General features: G+C 48.4%; 7 protein-coding genes across 7 annotated transcripts; 4 read left to right on the top strand and 3 right to left on the bottom strand.

Annotated features, from left to right (window-relative positions):
- Positions 1-195: 195 nt before the first annotated feature.
- On the top strand, positions 196-1,998 carry PEX2_040490 (ankyrin repeat domain-containing protein; the record flags this gene model as incomplete). The annotated part of the gene is made up of 1 exon (XM_016741324.1): positions 196-1,998. One exon carries the CDS (start codon positions 196-198, stop codon positions 1,996-1,998), a length of 1,803 nt encoding a protein of 600 aa, XP_016599495.1.
- A 283-nt stretch (positions 1,999-2,281) lies between these two features.
- PEX2_040480 (uncharacterized protein) lies at positions 2,282-2,488 on the top strand (the record flags this gene model as incomplete). The annotated part of the gene is made up of 1 exon (XM_016741323.1): positions 2,282-2,488. One exon carries the CDS (start codon positions 2,282-2,284, stop codon positions 2,486-2,488), a length of 207 nt encoding a protein of 68 aa, XP_016599494.1.
- Positions 2,489-4,095: 1,607 nt separating this feature from the next.
- On the bottom strand, positions 4,096-7,463 carry PEX2_040470 (valine--tRNA ligase; the record flags this gene model as incomplete). Its single annotated transcript, XM_016741322.1, has 4 exons — positions 4,096-5,102; positions 5,157-7,172; positions 7,263-7,382; positions 7,433-7,463. 4 exons carry the CDS (start codon positions 7,461-7,463, stop codon positions 4,096-4,098), a joined length of 3,174 nt encoding a protein of 1,057 aa, XP_016599493.1.
- A 1,201-nt stretch (positions 7,464-8,664) lies between these two features.
- Positions 8,665-9,887, bottom strand: PEX2_040460 (casein kinase II subunit alpha/alpha'; the record flags this gene model as incomplete). The annotated part of the gene is made up of 4 exons (XM_016741321.1): positions 8,665-8,763; positions 8,815-9,234; positions 9,291-9,664; positions 9,773-9,887. 4 exons carry the CDS (start codon positions 9,885-9,887, stop codon positions 8,665-8,667), a joined length of 1,008 nt encoding a protein of 335 aa, XP_016599492.1.
- Positions 9,888-10,206: 319 nt separating this feature from the next.
- PEX2_040450 (ribonuclease P subunit p30 family protein) lies at positions 10,207-11,324 on the top strand (the record flags this gene model as incomplete). Its single annotated transcript, XM_016741320.1, has 2 exons — positions 10,207-10,387; positions 10,462-11,324. 2 exons carry the CDS (start codon positions 10,207-10,209, stop codon positions 11,322-11,324), a joined length of 1,044 nt encoding a protein of 347 aa, XP_016599491.1.
- Positions 11,325-17,506: 6,182 nt separating this feature from the next.
- Positions 17,507-18,295, top strand: PEX2_040440 (ureidoglycolate hydrolase; the record flags this gene model as incomplete). Its single annotated transcript, XM_016741319.1, has 1 exon — positions 17,507-18,295. The coding sequence occupies one exon, from the start codon at positions 17,507-17,509 to the stop codon at positions 18,293-18,295; it is 789 nt and encodes a 262-aa protein (XP_016599490.1).
- A 228-nt stretch (positions 18,296-18,523) lies between these two features.
- PEX2_040430 (mismatch repair ATPase MSH1) lies at positions 18,524-21,545 on the bottom strand (the record flags this gene model as incomplete). The annotated part of the gene is made up of 4 exons (XM_016741318.1): positions 18,524-20,253; positions 20,313-21,243; positions 21,301-21,461; positions 21,515-21,545. 4 exons carry the CDS (start codon positions 21,543-21,545, stop codon positions 18,524-18,526), a joined length of 2,853 nt encoding a protein of 950 aa, XP_016599489.1.
- Positions 21,546-21,723: the final 178 nt, after the last annotated feature.

Genomic DNA, 21,723 nt, shown 5'->3' with positions numbered 1-21,723 from the left:
TTAAAAGATACAAGTACTACAAATACCACAATACCCGAACATCACCTCTCTAAGTCCGGCAGCGTTTCCTTCTTTTCCTTCTTTTCCTTCTTTTCCTTCTTTTCCTTCTTTTTTTACTTTCCATGGCCTCCCTCTCATTTCTCTATTCTGCAACCTTTAACCCATTACATTTCTTGTCTCATAACATCATTTTTCATGAATGCGTACAGCATCTTTCGCGAAGCGGACCCTGACGGTGATTCCCGGCCCGCCTTCCACAACGAAGATGGAGTACCACTTTACGAGGCCCCTTACCAGGGCCTTTTGAATCACATTCTGTCCAACAACGATCTTGCATCTCTCTTCCTGTATAGTGATAGCCCCACCACGAAGGTCTTTTGGGGAGCATACGAACCGCCCAACAATCATCCATTCATCCTCGCATCCTCAGGAGGCCGGGTGGAGGTGCTCAAGGCCCTAGTGGGTATATATCTGGCAGATTCCACATTGAAAGAACCCATTGATTCTTATCTCGAGCGCATTGAATGCTCCCCGATGAACGATGCATGCGCGGCTGCCAACCGGGACCTAATGCTTTGGTTACTTAACCACGATCCACCGTTAGGGAGCTTGCATGACCGAGTGTGTGGTGACACACCCCTATTTAGTGCCGCTCAAGCATTGGGAGATCAACACGATTACAACGGTACTATCACTGCTAGATATGAAAAGCAGGACCAAATTACACGCACGGAAGACTTCATTTGCTTTCTCCTGGACCTAGGGTGCTCGGTTCCAAACTCCGATCATTATGGACCCACGTATAGGGAAACAGCTTCATTCGACTTGAATCAATCACGCGGGGAGGTGGTCAGTACAGTCCTCGGTGCCGTCATCCCTCATGCCAGCTATCAGATGGTGTCTCGTCTCATCGCTGAGGGAGCTGACGTCCATGCCCATCAAATGTGGAATACTGGCTCCGAAAGCATTGGTTGGGAAGAGAAAGCAACCTCCTTACATATTGCAGCTCTTCACTGGAACCTAGATGGGATTCAAGCGCTAGCAGATAACTTAGGCGATGTCGGCATCGCAGAGATGGCTTCGACGCCCGATGGTTCTGGGCGACTTCCACTCCACTGGGCCTTGGTTGGTGCCAAGGATCGACGAGTGGAGCTTTTTGGCAGAGACGACCAGGAAGAGATTACAGCTCACATTACGCGCACTGTAGAAGTACTCCTGAAAGTCAATCCAGACACGCTCGTCTTGCGGGATCAGGGGGGTTTAACGGCGTTTGATTATGCCGTGACTTCCGAAACCGGCTTAGCGAGTATCCTACCCGTGGTCAAGCTCCTTCTACGTTCCAGCTCAGTTCCTCCCTCAGTAACGGGTTCCCGCAATCACAAAGGCGCCCATTGGACGCTCTTAGGGGCTATGATCGACCACTATGCAAGACGACTCGGTAGCCCTAGTGCCCAACTCTTAGAGTTACTTGTTCTTCTCCTAGAGAATGGAGCTGATGCCCGCGCATGCAACGGAAGATCACAGAATTTATTACATACAATGGCGATGTTCCGTGATACCGATTGCGCGGATATTGCTATCATAGACAAATTACTGGAGTTTGTCGATGTTAACCATGTCGATGGCAACGGCAATACGCCACTTCATCTCATGGTTAGACGTCTAAATCGGATCAACACCGTTCGACATATAATCAGTCAGGGAGCGAACGTCAATTTGGTCGATAAGAAAGGAAATTCTCCTCTCCATGAGACAATGCATGGTACACTCGTCCAGAGGGTGTTTGAGGACGGAGACGTCGAGCCCATTGACCCTGCTGAGTTAAAATCAATTCGGGTGGAGATGATACAGGTCTTGGTGGATGCTGGTGCCTCAATGGACCTTCCAAATGAATCTGGGCAGACACCACTGCAGGTTCTCGATGAGATGACAGCAATAGAAACGCGAAGACTGCAGAACAGGCGAGGCCGGGGACGAGGAGGAAGACGACCTAATTAGGAGTCGCGGTTTTGATCACATGTTCGTTAATGAAGGACCAAATCCAGCATGTTGGTTACAAACAAGCAGGCATTTCGAAGCGAAAATGAGTCAAGGCCGTTGATAAGGACAAGGAATTCCGTATCGATGATCAAAACGGACGTCATACAAAACCATTACTAGAACGGCATCACAGCTGTCCGGGACTCGTTTGTACCTCGGTATAAGTGCACATAGACCTACCTAGGTACCTAGGTAGGTGTCTGTCAGGGATATACATGAAGCATACGGAACGGATGGAGATATGATCTGCGCGGGACCCACATGGTGTATATGGGTTTCCCTTGAACGACGAGGAAGCTGCCTTTCTTTTGCTTCCTCGCGCTACGTCTTGTATCTAAAATCAACTATAGTTGTGCGCTTTATCTACCGGCACTCGGTTTTGAGTTACCACCGTTGCAAATATGTAACGGTCGCGTACTTCTCTATGGGTTTAGCAATTAGAATTTGATTCATTCGGTTGCTAAGCTTGTTCCTAAACTCTATATCACGGCTATGTGTCAAAGTCCAAGGTATAATACCCGGTTTCAACCATGTATTCAACCTTGGACTTTGGTTCCATTAGCAGCAATTACTAAGTTTCTGCATGGCAGAAACCCATTATCAAATTTGGCCCATTTCGGCTGCCGTAGATATCGGCGCGGAAGGCCCCATAAAATCCCTCCGCTTCAATCCGTCAACCACCTCACCACCAATGTCTCACGAAACAGACGCCCTGCTGGGCAACAGACGCTCTAGATTGTCTCCGCTATATTGGGTATCCAAACACCTGCGCAGCGACCTCGACCCCACGCACGGCGACATGGTCCTACTATTCTGTTACGTCATCACCGGCCTCCTTGATAACTCCACAGTACTCATATGGGATTCCTTCGTGAGCATGCAAACAGGCAATACTGTTTACTTCGGCCTTATTCTCATTAGCACTAAAGACGATCGCTGGATTAAATCCGGAGTAGATATTCCCAAATGATAAATTGATCTTTTTATAATTTCGGGCTTCGAATGTTCCATTGTTCGACGGCATATGCCTTAAGTGAAAGTGGTAAGAGACAGGCTAGGATGCTGTTATTATGGCAACAACAATATGATATGGTAGTGGATTTATGATGTTGACAATGACTGTTCATTCCATCAATTGGCCCAAGTGGTCGAGCAGTTTCCTGGTCTAGCGGTTATGATTTTCCGTTAACAAATGCGACTAGCATATGTTCCGGAAAGGTTCTGGGTTCGATTCCCAGGGAAACTATTTTTTGTATCTGCTGTTTAAATGTTAGCAGAGGTACTTCCATTTAGTCGATTTTGTATCAAATATAGAAAGTTGGCCAATTGTGGGAGTTCAAAGTTCTTTTTTCCCTTTTTAGTCTCAATCAAGTATAGACACTATGCAGACTATCTAGATCTACGTGACCTTTTCCCCAAAAAGATAATTGCATGTGTTTAGTGATATATATTATCCAACCTAGTTGCATATATCAACTATGGTATACTGTCTAATATATATTGCCACATGAACGTGATGTCAAATACAAATGAAACTATGCTACTTACTCCATACATGTATCACGATCAAATGAAGTGCTGCACATATATGCTAGTATTATTTGGTTATACATTAAATTTCAAAGCCGTCTGAACTCCTCGCATGGAATAGAAGCCCCTATCCACGGACTTCATTTCCACCCTTCTAGATGATCCCCAATTCGTGAATTTTTAATGAAAACTGAAATCGTGATAACAGCACCGGATGCCATCGGTTGAAAGTGACTGCATGCAGCCTGAATTGAAATGTTTGCCTACAATACAGCATGCAGAATCATGCACATTGTATGTAGAGCAAGGCGTAAGCGACATTAAACTGCATTGGCGTCAGTATCCTCTGCGAGCCTAGATGCCGAATTAGGGTTACCATTGAGCGCCCAATTCCATGTTAATTACGAATTGACTTGAATAGATAATATATTACCCATTCAGAGATGAGTTTACAGCGAAAATGACAGTTTAGAAGAAGGGAATCAATTGATATATTTTGTTCAAATCTATCCAATAACGGACAATTTACTCCAAGCGCAGCTTCTCAAACTCCTTAACCTGCTCCTCGAGACGGGCAGCCTCGCCCTCAGCATCACGCAGACGCTTCTCCTCCTGCTCACGGACCTCGGCCTTGACCTTTTCCTTCCAGCCAGGGCCGTTGATGATACCCTGGGACCGGCGTACAGTCTCACGGGCCTTGTCGAGGCTAGCCTGGGCCTTCTCCTCCTGCTCCAGGGCAACTTCCTTAGAGACGCGAAGGTAGACAGCAGCCTCGGAACCGACAGCAGCAACCACGCAGCCAGAGGGAGGGTTCTTGTTCTCTGGGCCGAGGTGGGATAGCTCGCCGAGGGTCTTACCACCCAGAGACTTGATGGTGTTCATCTCCTCGGAGACGGTCTTTTCACTGGTAGCGTCGTAGGTCTGGATGATAATATCGCCCTGGGTCTTGATGTCGTACTGGGACAGGATCGAGCGGATGGCCTTGGAGGTGTTGAGGATGAGCTCGTAAGCCTCGGCGGCGGCCGGGTCGTCGAACTCGGCGAGGTACTCGGGGTACTTGGCCTTCATGATCGAGATGGTCTCGTCGCCCGCGCGGCGGGGCAGACGCTGCCACAGGTGCTCGGTGACGAACGGCATAATGGGGTGGATCAGGGTCAGGGCACCCTCAAGGGCTGTGTAGAGGGTCTGCTTGGCAGACTCCTTGGTCTCGGCTGAGGCCTCATCCGCCAGTAGGGTCTTGGAGTTCTCGAGGAACACATCGCACAGCTGGGAGTACCAGTACTGGTAGGAGATCTGAGCGGAGTTGGAGAAATCACGCTGCTCAAGGACCTCGTTCATCTCCTTGGCGGCGGTGTTGAACTTGTGCAGAATCCAGCGCTCGGAGAGAGATTCATTGCCAGTCTTCTTAACACCAGCCTGGGGCTTAAAGTCATCGCCCAGCTTGCCGAGGACGAACTTGGTGGCCTGGTAGATCTTGTTACAGAACTTACGGTAGCCGTGAATGACCTGGATATCGAAAGCAATATCACCTCCTGAAAATCATCATTAGTAAATATAATCAAACGGGGACATGGGATGAAACATACCACCAGTGGTGTAAGAGACAAGGGCGAAGCGGAGAGCGTCGGCACCACACTCGGGGATACCCTTGGGGAAGGCCTTCTTCTGGTATCTGGTAGCAGCGGCAATCTCTTTATCGGCGATGTTGCCCAATTGCAGCTTGTCGTGAAGAGTCTGCAGCTGAATACCCTCCATAACATCCAGAGGATCGATAACGTTGCCCAGAGACTTGGACATCTTGCGGCCATCAGAATCTCTGATGAGGGAGTGACAGTAGACCTCACGGAAAGGAATCTGGCCAGTCATCTTGATACCCAACATGATCATACGGGCAACCCAGAAGAAGAGAATATCCCAACCAGTCTCCAGAACGGAGGTGGGGTAGAGGTTCTCGAAGTCGTGGGTCTTGGTGGGCCAGCCAAGAGTAGAGAAGGGCCACAGGCCAGAAGAGAACCAAGTGTCGAGAACATCGGGGTCACGAACCAGAGAGAACTTCTTACCAGGGAACTTCTCCTCGGCCTTCTTGCGAGCATCTTCCTCGGTACGGCCAGTAACCCAGAGGTTACCGTCACTGTCATCGCCATCCTCGCCTTCGATCTTGACGAAGTAAGCAGGAGCCTGGTGTCCCCACCAGAGCTGACGGGACAGACACCAATCATTGAGGTTGCGCATCCAGCGGAAGTAACTCTTCTCGGCGGACTCGGGGCGGATAATGATGTCGCCATTCTCAACGGCATCAATGGCAGGCTGAACCAGGCTTTCCATCTTCATCCACCATTGCGGCTTCATGATAGGCTCAATGACATCGTTGGACTTGGAGCAACGAGGCACCTTCATGGGGTTGTGCTCCCACTTGACGTACAGACCCTTCTCCTTGAGATCCTCGATGACCTTGTAACGGGCGTCGAAGCGCTTCATGCCAGCGAAGGGACCAGCGTGCTTGTTGAAGGTACCATCGTCGTTCATGACAGAGATGAACTCCAGGTTGTGAGCTTTACCGCGGTTGAAATCGTTAAAGTCGTGGGCAGGGGTGATCTTGACGGCACCAGTACCGAATTCGGGCTCGACTTCGGGATCAGCAACGATAGGGAGGAGACGATCCAAGAAGGGGTGGCGAGCGCTCTTGCCGATCAGGTGCTGGTAGCGCTTGTCGTCGGGGTGGACGGCAATACCAGTATCACCAACCATGGTCTCGGGACGAGTGGTAGCAATTTCGATGCGCTCGGTGCTTCCATCAATCTCGTAGCAGAAGTGAGTCAGGACACCGAACTCGACCTTCTTGTCGTAGCCAGGCACATCGAGAAGGGTGCGGCCCTCAATCTCCTTGTTGTCGACCTCGAGGTTGGACAGAGAGGTGTTCAAAGCCACACACCAGTTGACCAGGCGGTTGGCACGGTAGATGATACCCTCCTCGTGGAGGCGAACGAAGGTCTCAGTCACAGCAGCTGACAGGTTGGGGTCCATGGTGAAGGCCTCGCGGCTCCAGTCGAACGAACCTCCAAGTCTGCGCAGGGCGTTCTTGATGTTCTTGTGGTATTCATCCTTCCAGTCCCAGATCAAGTTGACCATGGCCTCTCGGCCAATGTCGTGGCGAGTCTTCTTCTCCTTCTTCCACAACATCTTCTCGACAACGCTCTGTGTTGAGATACCGGCGTGGTCCATTCCAGGAAGCCACAGGGTAGTCTTGCCCTTCATTCTTTGCCATCGGATCATGGTATCCTGGAGGGCATTGGTAAGGGCGTGGCCCATGTGAAGAGAACCGGTAACATTGGGAGGGGGAATGGGGATGACGAAGGAGCCTTCCGGCTTAACCTTGCCATCAGGTCCGAACTCGGGCTTGAAGAGATCACGCTCCTCCCACCATTCGAGACGACCGGCCTCGATGGCAATGGGATCGTAGGCATCAGCGGTCTTGTCCTTCTCGGGTTTCGCCTTCTTCTCGACCTTGGGAGCTGCAGCCTTGCTGGCAGCAGCCTTGGCCTTGGCCGCCTGCTTCTCCTCGAACTTCTTGTTCTTTTCGGCCTTCTTGCGATCCCTCTCCACTAGAAATCACCCACAGTATCAGCAAATGCTCATGATATGACAATGACCTCCGAGGGAAGGTCTCAATATAGATTTTGGTGGCAACATACACTCCTTCTCGGTCTTCACCTTGGGAGCTCCGGCAGGTCCGCCCTGCTGACCCTGGGGATCTGCGGCGGCATCGGTGATCTGGGGGGTTGCGCTGGTTACGGGAGCCGTAGGCTCACCCGCTGTTCACTATAAGCTTCTGCGACATTTGAGAATGAGTCATGAAACTCACTGGGGGTTTGGGTGGTAGAGTTTTGAGCCATCCTGGAGAATGCACGATATTGAGGAGTAAATCTCCAAGGCGCCGATCGCGCCACGAATCGCCGGATAAGTATCTTGAGAGATGAAGAGGTATAAGGAGGGGTGGTTGTGCGAAATGCGGGCAATTAAATTTCCCACGCTGAATGAACGAATGAGAGCGCGGGGCTTGGTGGGAGGTTCGGTGGAGTCGGCGGGCAGGTCAATGAGGCGCGTTTATATGCTGTCAACACTCATCGGATATCATTGGGTATATTATATTCTTTTTTTCGCGCGTTTCTTGCTTGAAGCTTGTCCCTTCTCTTATTTGTTCGGCCAGAAAGACATTGCGATAACCCTCACGTGATACGCTGGAGCCAACAGGTGATCTGAGGCTACATCTATAAGAACAAGATTGAAAGACTTGAAGTAGTTGAATCGTTTACTAAATTGGAGATTATTCATACTCGACATCGTTTTCTAGTCTGATCTCGAGTCTAGTATACCATAACCATACCATTCTATATATACACATGGGTTGAGACAGATCTGTATACGCGTCATATATCAAACCCTATATGCCTACGATGTACGGAGTATACTCAACTCAATCCATACAACTCTAAGACTCCTTGATCTTGTTTTGTAAATCTCATCCAATGTTTCATTCATAAAAAGGGAAGCGTTAAGAAAATGCAATGGGTTGTCTTAGGAAAAAAAGCATCCCTTGAAACACGAAGCACCCAGCAGAAAGGCCAAAACACCAATTCAACTAACAAGGGAGAAATTAATTAAAGAAACCCACGAGCAGCGCTATACAGATAGGAAAAGATGAAAAAGAAGAGTGATTTCCCCATCTAAGACGTTGGTTTATCACGCTCATTGACACGCCAAACGACCTAGGCGATAAAAGGCTTGGAGGGACCCAGCAAATTAAATGTCATGATGTCTTGTCATCAAAGTCGTCTTCATTCAGGATTTGATCGTTTGCCGCAGCCCATCATTCGAAAGGCCAGTGAAAAAAAGGAACAGGAAGTACGGAGACCAAGCTCATTTCATGTTTTCGATCATCGCTGTACCGTTCATATCGGCAAATTTCAAATGCAAAAGGTACGTAATTATCGTGATGCCCGGCAATCTTAATGGCAACATGCGGAGAACTTGGAAACCGGCCATCGCAGTAAGGAGATCAGAGCCATGATCATCAACAGTTCATGCGAGAGGAATTCAGGGCAGTGTCACATTGTTGTGGCTAAGGGCCGCTGCATCGGCACGCACCGGGTCAAAGTATGCGTGTGCCATGGCCTCCTGGGCGGTCAAGCGGTCCTTAAAGATAAGTCAGTATAGGCAATTTATAGAGATGTTTGAACAACTTACAGCGTGGTCGTAGCGCAGAAGCTTGTCAAGGAAATCAATGGCCTCGTCACTGATGAAACGCTGGTTCTCTGCGTTGACAAACGAGAGCCACGGCTTCCGGGGGAAACGGGAGAGGATATCGTCGTATTGCGGGTCCAGTTCAATGTCATACTTGTCCAAGTACTCAAAGAGCTCCTCGGTACCAAGAACCTTGGCGATCTTGACCAACTGGTCCGTGTTGCTACCTCCGTGGAAGAAAGGCTCCTTACGGAAGATCATGGATGCGAACATAGCACCCAGGGACCACATATCCAAAGAATAGTCGTATTCCTGGAAATCAACCAGCAGCTCGGGGCCCTTGAAATACCGGGATGCAACACGGACGTTGTATTCCGTGCCCTTGTGGTAGAACTCAGCCAGACCCCAATCAATCAGACGAAGCTATAATAAGTTAGAACCGTGCTTTTCAGCCACATTTAATTGGTAAGCCCACTAACCTTGCGCTTCTCATGATCAATCATGACGTTGTGGGGCTTCACATCCCGATGCATAATGCCCTTGCTGTGACAGAAGTCCAGCGCCTTGAGCAGCTCGAAAACGTAGAAGCGAACATCGTAATCGGAAAAGCGGGGGTACAGTGTGCGGAAGTCGGTGTTGTTGATAGCCTCGAAGACCAGACTAGGAGTCTTGCTCTGGTTGTCGCGAACAACATCCAGCAAAGCCACAACATTGGGCCCACCCGCGAGGTTCTGCAGAATCTTGATCTCACGCTTGATCTTCTTCTTCTTGACAGGCTTGAGGACCTTGATAACGCATTTCTGGTAGTTGACGACGTTGATTCCCTCGAAAACCTCGGAGTACTTTCCCCGACCTGAAGTAGATAGTCAGAAAGTTTGCTCTTGAATTATACCCGCAGTTCACAGCTTGCGGCAACCATCTCCGACATGCTGCAGCAGAACAGGATTTGCTCATCTCTCACCTATCTTGCGAACGATTTCATAATTTTCAAGGACACCCCAAGAGATGTTGACACTGTCGTAGTCCCAGTAGGACCGAGGCATATGCTCGTTGACATCGGCATAGACACGCGCCATCTTGAGGATGACAGGCGGTTTCCTAGTGCGCCCACAATTGAGAGATGTGCGGCGGGGTCACGAGGGGCTCGGCCGTGTGACGGAGGGAGGGGCCGGGGGTTAGGTTGACGTAGGAGACAGGTAGCAGTAGGCCTAGCGACTATTCAGCCCAAACGCAGTGCTCACAAGAGGCCTTGAGCAATGGGATGGACGAAGTGAGATATTGTCGTGATATGATCAGTAGAATGAGATCCGTTCCGCCTAAGGTCACGGGATCAGAGAGGGTTGTGGGGACCCGACCTAAAGCAGTTAGTGCATTGACGGATCCTCTATTAATCCGATGGATTTTCTGATTGCCTTTTTGGGACAGTTCGATGTGACCAAGAGCGTTGAGAAGTCAAGCAATAACTCCCACGGGCAGGGCAGGCCTTCTTTTAAATCCACCATGTTTTACGACCTAAATGTACCTTACAGCCCCGATGACCCGGAGGTGCCCCACACTCTGAATTTCCTCGCCGAACGTAAGTCATTCATTCCGCTCTGCGGCACAAGATCCGCAGCTTAGAGCACATGAGGGACTGACCTGACTTTTTAGTTGGTTACACCACCGTTGCCCTGTCTCAAACGATCAACGGGAAGCTCCCCCCAACCCTCGCTCCACCTCCTCTTCCAACAAATGCGCCGAAATCCCTCCAACTGCTGACCCGGTTAAACCTGACTTTGGCCGACCCCGCGCAGAATCAGCGCCTAACCGCCCTGAGTCAAGCGTACGACATCGTTTCTCTCCGTCCCACAAATGAAAAGTCACTTCTAAATGCCTGCACCAACCTGGAATGCGACGTGATCTCTGTGGATCTATCGGTGCGACTTCCATACCACTTTAAATTCAAAATGCTATCCGCGGCAATCTCACGCGGAGTTCGTATCGAGATTTGCTATGGGCCTGGGATCACGGGGAGTGGGCTTGACGCCCGAAGAAACCTCATTGGGAATGCAACATCCTTGATCCGCGCGACACGCGGTCGAGGCATCATTGTGTCCAGCGAAGCAAGACGAGCTTTGAGTCTACGAGCCCCGTGGGACGTGATAAATCTTGCCTGTATTTGGGGTCTATCACAAGAGCGTGGAAAGGAAGCAGTTTGCGAAGAGTCGCGGAAGGTGACCGCTTTGGCCAAGTTGAAGCGAACCAGTTGGCGAGGCATTGTGGACATCGTCCACGGTGGGGAGAAAGCCAAACCAGATGGACCCGCGCCAAAGCAAAAGGGCGCCCCCAAAGTCAGCGCCATAAAAGCTAAAGAAACCGCACAGCCAGAAAATGGAGCGGACAATCTCAAGAGGAAGGCTTCTATCAGCTCTGAGCCTGTCGCTGAGGACGCCGAAAAGCCTCTCTCCAAGCGGGAAATTAAACGCCGAGCTAAGAAAGCACGATTTGACGCAAAAGGAGAGAATGCCACTTGATTTATACTTGCTACGGCGTCTTTAAATTCTCGTCACTGAGGGGGTCCGTTCCTCTGTCACCGGCAAAAGTCAGGGATATTGATATTTCCTAGCTTTTTATTAGCGAGTGTCATAAGCCGTGAGCCAAACTGGTCGAAACACTCCCTGGTGTTTCAATTGTGACTCCTTTGAGCAACCGCTGTGACTCCAATCGCTACCCAATACACCATAATGATGTACGCGTCGCTGAAGAGCAGAACGATATGTTACCCAGAGATATTCTGTCATCTCTTGAAGAGTATTGCTGAGCCGGTAGATCGATTACTGTTACCCTTCCCTTTCAAACATGAAACATAGCCACCATCACAATGGTGCTGTTACTACGGTAGCTCCAGGGACTTGTTCACATTCTCCAAGTATAGCATAGCCTAACTGAACATATATGGAAAGATTTCAGTATTACCTACCATAGCATCAATACACATACTTTTAAGTTGCTTGCTAGTCGACTCTATGGAAACCCCTCGATTTTAACCACTACCAACGAGTATGATATGATGTTTGGGCTTATAGAATGATTTTCATTTATAATCAAGTCGTGCTAGCTTATATAAATTTGCACTTAAAGGCCCAACATCGACCTTGAACTGCGCTTCCGATAGGCATACTTGCAGGCGGGAAGTTGTATATACATACCATGATTAAGCTAATTCTTGGCTATCCCGTTGCTTATTGACTGTCTATCTTAGGGATTTAAGTGTTTACGAATGGATAGGAACGGATACATAACACAACGTGTTTGTTATTGAGCTATCAGCAAAATAGCGCACAGTGGGCACGACATCCGGCAGCAAAGAGTCCGGATTCTTTAGGTAGCTGGCTCCAAGACACTCTCATGCAGTTTACTAGTAAACGCGGAAGACACACGACTTGATGTTCACCACTCATCTCTTCTTGGTGACCCTCTATTCACTCGGGCCAACCGGATCCTTCATATCCAAGCCAAGTGCCATATCCTCTAGATGGTGGCGAGTTAGGGGTTCATTCATACGTTCTGTCAGATGATAAAATGATATGAATGCATGATGCCAGTGAGCTTCAACACACAGGTCTTGCAGTTCGGGACCTCATGGGCCCTTTCATCTGAGGATTGACATGGAGACAATGCTCAAGCCAGCATCAAGAACTTCGCCACACTTGAAAACTGGTTGCACCGAGGTGGGTGTTCATGGGTGTAACCGAGGGACAATTTGCATGTTGATAGATTAACCACGATTGTAAATGACATGACTCAGGAAGAGTTCTCGGAGTCCTGTAGCAAAGTGGGCAGATGTCGTGCTTTGTATGCCACAACACCCCCAAAAGGTGTGGCTTCATTTGCACATCGGCTGGAACCACAAGGGGGTGATTTAAAGTTCCAGTTTTTGACCATAGACTCGATGGAAGTAGGACTGAGACTTCCAAAAGAGACAGCGAATAAGGGAGAATGGGGCTTATTTGAATGCGAAGGTATACTGGCTGCTGCGTAAGATATCTTGTTTTTAGTTAGTGTGCGAAGGATAAGACCAAGGTAGGCTGCATCGCACTCGGGGTTACAACAAGACTTCTGCTCCGCCGATGAGCTAGTCAAAAGCCTTTCAAGGCGTACTGCAATCATCACTTGGAGTGTTTCCATGTGTTGTTGTCTGGCTTCATCAATTCTGTCTAGAACCACATAGTTAGTTATTTGCTCCACAAATCTTAAAATCGGTCATGTGTTTGTTGTATTTTGCCAACATACCTTTGATACTTTTTGGAATCGGTAAATTGATTGTCTGAAAGGGGCCTCTTCCTTGCTGTATGGCAATTTCTTCTGTTTCTTGAAGAATACCGTTGGACTTGAAAACCCATGCAATCATCATCCATCTTTTTGTATCTTCCGAGAACGAAGACAAAAGAAGCGGCTCGAGATTATTTATCCAGATACACGCAAACACCTCAATGGCCTCGTGGCATTGAAAAAAGTCTGTGGCCACGGCGATATCAGTCAATTCCGGTAGAGATAACTTCCAATGAACTTGTCGTGAACGTCCATGAATGAGGTTCAAAATTATCAGAAGGATATTTGGTTCGCAGTCATTAATGGGAATCTTAGCATATCCCTTGGTGGAAAGAGCATCCCCCTTAGCCCAGCAATCTTTCAGCATCCGCCTGAAATAAGCCGACGCAAGTGTGAGGTGCTTCGATGAGACTTGAAAGCGAGCGTAGTTTCCCGGTACATCGCCTTTGCTAATGTCAATCAAGGGAGCTCCTGGTGTGAAGAGAATGACATCCCATCTGGATCAACTTTGCGGGGCGGATACATGTCAGTTGCCATCAATTCAGTCGATGTGGGTTTATGGTCTTGGACCTGGTCCGAAGCCAAATTAGAGCCGCACAGTGATTTTCCTTTTCCTTTTCCTTTTTCTTTTGGTTTTGCACGTTGGTGTCACAGCTTTAGTTTTGGCGAATTTTCAGAAGAGAGAATAGAGGGTAAGAAGAAGTCGAATGAAAATTTGATGTTATGAGAAAGAAAATATCGCAAATGAGAGATGCTCCAAACTCCCTCATATATACCCCAGGCCTCATCCTTGGGATATTGATGTTAAGCTTGTTGTAGTGGTATGTGTTAACTGCTTGAAGATAAACACTGCAGGTGCTCTGTATAGCATTTGGCTCCTTGTTTGATCCCTCTGCAGTCAACACCTCTCCTTTCACACTTCTCTCACGTTTTTCTCACATCTAAAGGACAAATCGTCGCTTTTGTTTTCATTGTTCCTCAGCTCCATCTATATCCAACATGATCAAGATCAAAATGACTATCACCTGTGGCCTCCCAGTTTCCCCATCCCAACACTATCCAAGGCCTCAACCCAAGTCGATAGCCCTAACGGCATATCAAAACAGGCAGACTAGGAATGGGCCCCAAAGTTCCCTTCCTAGCTACTATGGAAAGCAGCCTACAGTGGGCTTGGCATTTGACATCACCCAAATAAGAGCAAATTTGCAACGATATGTAGACCTGTGCCTCAACCCTGGGAGGCGTAACACCACACAGCCATAGCCGTCAAAGCAAACCGGACACGACCGACCATCACCAAAGACAAGTACGAGTTAGAACAAGCCAATACGCACCCCCAAAGCTCCTAGCACATCGAGATAGACATAGGTGACGAAGTCGGAGTCTCTGGGGCTCCACTAACTATCCCCGTTGGCCTCCTACTCCTACAAGATCTAGAATCTCCTAGAGAAAGTGATTCAAATATAGGATTAGCCTACAGGTAATTAACTTGTTCCCAAGTCATCTGATCGTTTCGATTGCTAGATTCAGTTTGCTAGCAGAGTCATCAATTGTTCTCTCTCCCTCTCAGGTGCCTAGATACCTACGCTCAATAGTTTCGTCAATTAACTATGTCAATCCATCAACTTCTATTAATATGTCCTTGCTTCCCTTTCATGCAAACTGCCCCATGGAACCAATTTCGTAGTCTATTATCGCGAATTTCCGATGAGCATTGCTCAAACTACAACTTTATACTAAAGAGCCACCGTATATATATGTACCCTCCTTTGGATCTCACAAGGCTATGTGATTTGTAATACGAGCTTGAGAGACGGGTATCTATTAAATATGTATTTTATGGTGGAAATTATTACCCGTTCTGTGTATAGTGGTCTTGGGGATACCATACGTGCTAAGGGATTCCCTCAGCCCTATCAAAGTGAATGGCAAGCTAACTAGTAGTTCTTGGCCGAGTCATCCTTGTTGTATCCGACTCCGTTATGATGCTAAAATCCCACAAACTTGCGCATATCCGTCTTCCCAGTTTGGGCACGGCTGCATTAAAGATGCGACTTGATGTTACATCTACATGCACGTTTAAACGATTCAACCCCGAATCAAATTAGTTGGTGACCCGCACCACTAGCATAACGCATAATGTTAGAATTTGAATAACACAAAAACGGAGGCTAAATGCCCGAGATAAAAAAAGAGGGGGAAAGCGCTGTGTCAGTTTACCAAGTAGACAACACATAGCATATCCATCCTCGGCTAAAACATCAAATCCCTTGTTCTGTATTGACCTCCACTATTTCCATAGCGTCGGATCTCCGGGAAATGTTGCCATCTGCCACTTGGTTGGCATATCATGCAAGACCAATGATGGGTGCATGCCCTGACTCCCCTCAATTTCCTTCCTATCACATGTTGGACGTCCAAAGCAAAGGCAAAGAAAAAAAAGCAAAAACAAAAACAAAAACAAAAGGAAATAGAAAGCCATGTCATATATTCGTATCATCAGTCCCAATTCTCTCATAGACCCCCGCTAGGGTCTCCAACCCCAAGTATACGTGCATTAGTGCGTCATTCCTCCAGATAGGCGTCATAAGCGGAATGAGATTGCTAATCTCGGGCGTGCTCGGAATTCGGATGCATGGGTGGGCTCATCGACAAACCAATGCATTAAACATGAACCAGCTCACAGTTTCCTGGACGTATAGTTCTTGGACTTGCTAAATAGCCGCATTGTTGATGTGGCCGTGGAGTCAACTCTGGGTGGACTCGGTTGTGTACTCAGGGCTTAGGCAAGGAGAATTGCTCTGGGTGTTGGAGGTCTCTGATCCAACTGCCTAGGTAACCTATGTTTTGTTGGAATTGTTCGGTGTCACTATTTGAATTATCGTGTTCGTGTTAGCCTATTACTTCCAAGATGGGATAATTGAGGTAGAAAATACTTGACCTACCTTAACGTCGACTCTGTATAGTTAGAGCTTGGAGAAGTGGACGAGCTTGCAACGGCAGCAGCTGAACTTCCCGTGTTGGGGCTAGATGCTTGTTGGGGGGAAGATTGATCCGATGGATTCATCGGTGCGTTTGATATTGGTATATCTTTCACAGGGCAAGTTTAACTTCCACTTGGAATGGGCGCACAGTATTGAGCCCAAGTAGGCTATTTCGAATATTAGGAGGATGAAATGCGTTGAGCTCTCAGAGAAGAGGAAGCCATAGTTACTTTATATCTAATTCTTTCTTATAGAATTAACTAAGGAAACATCAATAATTCAATGCCACCGAGTTGGTATCCTCTGTCCTCAAACACCGGTGTGTAAACTTCATCCAATTCTATATTGTAGTCACTGGATTAGGTATCACTTCCGGAGAGACGGACCAATAGCTATCATTGCTGTCATTTAGCGCATGTCATTAAGGAGGGATTGGACATGTCAATCATTGGTCAGTATTAAGTATGGGCAGGTAACATCGGCCCAGTGTATTATTTCGCAGTCCCTAGAGCCTCATTTAGGGAGAAAATATGGCCAAGCTATGAAAATAATTGCAGTTGCCTTGCGGCTAGCGTGCGAACCATATATTTCGAAAGATCCTGTTGTCTTTTTAGATTGTTGTCTCAGATCTTTTAGATCTACCCGTGCTAACCGGCCATGTACCTACTCCAGGGCTGCAGAGTACATGATTGTACATCCAACAATGCATTTATGCCCCCCAGACCGACATTGCTAGATTTAAGAGCAAAAATAAGTCAATATCATGGCCAAATGCATGTACATAAACGGTGAAAGAAGCATTCACATGACAATTTTGATTCCCCGCACTTACTTACTACATAGTATGTACATCCAACCATCCCATGTGTTATGTATATTGGTTATCGATGGAACAATCGCCGTACAACCCTAAAGGTCCTCAGCATGGAGTGTAGTGCGAAGGTATTGGATCCAACTTTGAAACAGTTCTCGTTTTGTTGTGCAGGGACCAATTTTAGTTTTGTCGTAAGAAACTGGATTCTCATCGCGCTTGGACACAGAGCCAAGAGGCAACTTACCCTGAGGGGGTTGCCACTTGGTTGATATAAGCAGGAAAAGAGCCAAATGAGTGATATGAGCAACCATCTATGTTCTTCTTCGAGTGATATTCCCTATAAAAATGAATCTATTGAACAAACCTTGGAATCCTATACTTCCCCGGTCCCGGCCGCTTATCTCTTATCACCGGAGGACGCCGACATCTCCGCATTAGCTTCATAAACCACATCCAATCCAACGTCTCTTCTTTTCTCCCTCTAACTCTCATAGAGTTGTATACCTGCACGCTAGAACGTGGCGGCCTCCAAGTGACTGACCAACACATACACACCCACACACACCTCAACACCAAAAAGCCCACCATGGCGCCGATCCTCTCAACCAACCCAACAGCCACCCTCACCCCGGAGCCTCTTACACCGGAGAACTTCGCACAATTCGGCACAGTAGTGGTCTCCCCATTACCGAGAGAACTAAACATCGCTCCTCAACCATCATCCCTACCGCCACACGACCCAACCCCGGTCCTGGCGAACCAAAACTCCGCTCTCAAGTACAGTCCCATCTCCCCGCTCCTCGACCGATACACCAATGCCTGTCCAAGCGGAAAGGCCTCCGAGGCACGCATGACCATGTTCTGCTGTTTCCCGCGCGCTTTGCGCACTGTCAGCACCGGCCCCCAACTGCCTGACAGGGAGGTCTTTGATGTGCGCATCCTTGAGCGTCACCCGTTTACGAATCAGACTTTTATTCCCATCGATCTATCGGCCCATTCGAAGGTCGGGGATGGCGAGGAAGAGCCGCTGTTTTTGGTGGTCGTTGCGCCCACCTTAAAGGGACAGACTGCTACCGCGAAGAATGAGACTGGCGAGACGGTTACGATTCGTGACCCGCCGGATCTAAATAATATTAAGGCGTTTGTGGCGCGCGGCGGTCAGGCTGTTACTTATGGTGTTGGCACATGGCATGCGCCTATGGTGGTTTTGGGCCGTAGGAGGGTTGATTTTGTTGTTGTGCAGTTTGTTAATGGGGTTGGGGATGAGGATTGTCAGGAGGCTGCGTTTGGGGAGGGTGTTGTTGTTGACCTTGGTCGGAAGGGTCAGCTTGGGCGCGCTGAGAAGGGTCCGAGACTGTGGTCGGCTAAGCTCTGATGTGTAGATGCATGTCTACGAAACCCTTACAAGTGCTGGGTTCTTAGGTTCAAACCAAAAACTCGACAGTTGGCATTGAAAATAGACGCAAGAAAGGCATTTGCCAACTTTGCGATGTGATTTGGTGGTATCTTTAACAGGAGAAGCCGAAATATTGTACATAAATATTATACATAGTACCTCGAAGTACATATTAACCACGACATTTCACCCTCGAGCACACTGAGGCTAGGGTTGACCTTCATCAGCGACTCGGGGCGGTGGAGTCTTATCTTTCATCTCCTGGCGGACCCGCATAGCCAGCTCGAGGGTCTCTTTGGGCAAACCAGCCAGTTGGGCAACCTTCAAGGCATGAGACTGGCGATTGACACCTTTCCGCAATCGGTGGACGAAAGAGAAGGAACCCGAAGCCATGTCTTTCACGTCCGTACAGTATCTCGCCAATTTATCAAAGTCCTCTGTCATATCCGCAAGGGCATGGAAATGAGTAGCAAAAAGCACTCGCGACTGGTTGTGATTGTGTAAATGATGCAAGCACGCAAAGCTAACAGCTGTGCCATCTTCGGGGGTTGTGCCTCGGCCCACTTCATCCATAATGACAAATGACTTGGGCGTGGCTTGTTTGAGAATAGTAGCTGTTTCCAGCATCTCCACCATGAACGTCGACTGGTCACGGAAGAGGTCATCCGCTGCACCAATTCGACTAAAAATCTGATCGACGATACCGATCTCGGCATAAGCTGCGGGTACGAAAGATCCGACTTGCGCGAGGATCGTGATCAAAGCGTTTTGTCGCAAGAAGGTGCTTTTACCTGCCATGTTGGGGCCAGTAATGAGCCAGATTCTCTCGGAATCACCCAGGAAGCAATCATTGCTCACGAACGATCGTCCTTGTTCCTCTAAACCCAGTTTGACTGTGGGATGTCTTCCACCGACAATCTTATGACAGGTACCGTCGTTGAGAATCGGCCGTACCATTTGCTGTTCCTGGGCGAGAGTTGCGAACGAACATGCCACGTCCAACTCATCCATGACTGCTGCGTTACGGCGGATTTTGACAAGGTTCAGGATCACCTCACGGCGCAGACGTTCAAAAATCGTTTGCTCTTCTTGGCGGATCCGAATTTTCACGTGGTCCATTTTGAGTCCTAGCTCTGTCCAGGCTGGTAAATAGAATGATCGGGTAGATTTGGTCGATGAGACATTTCGAGTCACCCCCAAGTCTTCTAGAGACTTTTGAGATATCTTTGCCCCTTTAACGTGGCAGATGTGGCCCAACCCTGGTGTCCATTTAAGGCTCAGGGCTGAGGAATCAACAGAATCACGGAGACGTTGAGTCAATGAAGTTTTTTCATCGCCCAACCGTTCTAGGTCCGCGTGGAGTGCATTCAAGTTCTTACTTGCGTCACGCCTCATAATCCAGGTATCGAGGGGACCGGAGTCCGTATCAGCCATAACTGTTCGCTCGCCCCTTTTTGCTCTGACCTTTTTCGGCAGTGCCTCGAGTTCGCTGGATGTGGCTTCATCCATAGTCACCTTTTGCGCCAAATTGGCTGCTTCTGCGGCGGTACTATCCTCGATGCGTTGCTTTTGGAGCAAGCCTTCTTCATCAATGGCCGCAAGAATTTGGTCCGCCAGCGCGATGGGACCATCGAGGAAAAGCCGTGAGATCATGATAGTAAGACTGTGATTCAAATCCGAAGTGCTGGATGAGACCGCAAGTCTATTGTGATCTAAAAGAACTTGTCTGACGTTCTTAGAGGCCTCAATGGCGCGGGAAAGACAAATCAAGTCATCCGGGTCTCCTTTCCCAAAAGCGAATTTCTGAACCAGGCGTTGGGAATCGTGGCTACGCTTCAAAAGTTCGATGACGCTATCACGGAGCTCCACATGCTCTATGAAGACCGAGACAAGGCCCAGACGCTCATTGATGACTTGTAAGGAGGTAGATGGGGAGGCTGCATGTAGTGCATTAGTAAAAGCCACATAAGAACGGTTGAATTTTGATTGGGCATACTCAGTCGGTCTCGCAAAAGCCGTGCACCACTTTTTGTAGAAGTCCTTCGCACAGCGTGCAGAAGACTTCCTTTCCCAAAACCGTCTCTCGCTGTTTCTAGAATCTCGAGACCACTCAGACTGTTACGATCAATGCTCATTGATTCATTCAAATGTCTCCGAATTGGAGGTTGAAGCTTGAGATTCGATCCTTGCAACTGCACGCGAATGTACTCGAGCAGGCTGTACCCAGCTGCTACTTCTTCTGGCGTGAATGAGGCACGAGCATCTTCGGGAACCGGAGATTCTAACATCGTCCCCCATTCGGATACCGGTTTGAATGCCCCGGGGTATTGAAAGAAGGTGATAAGACGATGATCGTGTCCGACGAGCATTTGCAATTCATGTCCAATAAGATCTTGCACGTTCTGATCTACCAAAATCTCACGAGCTCCAATCCGGGCAATTGCCGAGGGAAGCATTTGAGTCGTTGTGAGCTGAGTGAAGAAATCACCAGTCGAGAGGTCAAGCCATGACAATCCTACTTGTTGGGGCACAGAGGACAATATATGCTGATGCGATGATTGAAGATCGTTATCAGCGTGTTGTTTTAATTGCGATTGCAAAGACGGGACATCCAAGTATATGGCCAACAGGAAATTATGCTCGGAAGGATCAATGAACTTCTCGTCAATCAGTGTGCCAGGTGTGATGATTCTAGCCACCTTCCGATCAAACAGGAGGCCTCCTGTGCGTGCCTTGTCTTCTGCATTGATGGCGAACTCTTCGCTAATGGCCACATACTTGTTGAGATCTCCGACAAGGGTTTTGAGAAAACGATCGAGCTGGAAGAAGGGGAAGCCAGCCATCGGAACTGGCCCGCCGTTGGTCTTTTTGGTTGCGAGCTTGAGATTGAGCAATGGTGCCAGCTCCTCTGCTTGTTCAAAATAGAGCTACGGAATACAATCTTAGCATGGATTTCACTAGCCATGTAATGCCTATTGTCGTACCTCATAGAAGCCCCCGACTCGGGTCAAGATAACACAGTTCTTGAAGGTCTGCATATTGTTCCGGTGCCCCTGTACCACAGTTGGGTACCGAGGAGCCTCATCCACCCGGTCATCGTATGCCTCGAGTTTCAAAACTCCTTGAGGAAGGTCTTTCAACTTTACTGTCGATTTAGTCTTTGCGCCTCGTATGTAACCTTTCGGTGCGGCGGTGGACACGCGTGGGTGTATGAAGGTTCGACGCGCATGGTGACATATGGTCCGATGTATGCGACAACGATAAGTTGAACGTATCAAATTCGTCAGAGGCCTCATATAAACTGGCATTAAATGAGAAATCGACAGACCAGGGCGCATTGTTGTGACGCGCTCTAAACCGTTTGGGGTGGCAGAACCATCCAAGCTCCCCTCCTTCCGCCTTCGCCA

This window comes from Penicillium expansum (assembly GCF_000769745.1).
Source record: "Penicillium expansum strain MD-8 chromosome Unknown contig132, whole genome shotgun sequence".
NCBI classification, from domain to species: domain Eukaryota; kingdom Fungi; phylum Ascomycota; class Eurotiomycetes; order Eurotiales; family Aspergillaceae; genus Penicillium; species Penicillium expansum.
Note: the sequence above shows the minus strand (reverse complement) of the source record. Positions and strands in the feature narration are given on the sequence as shown.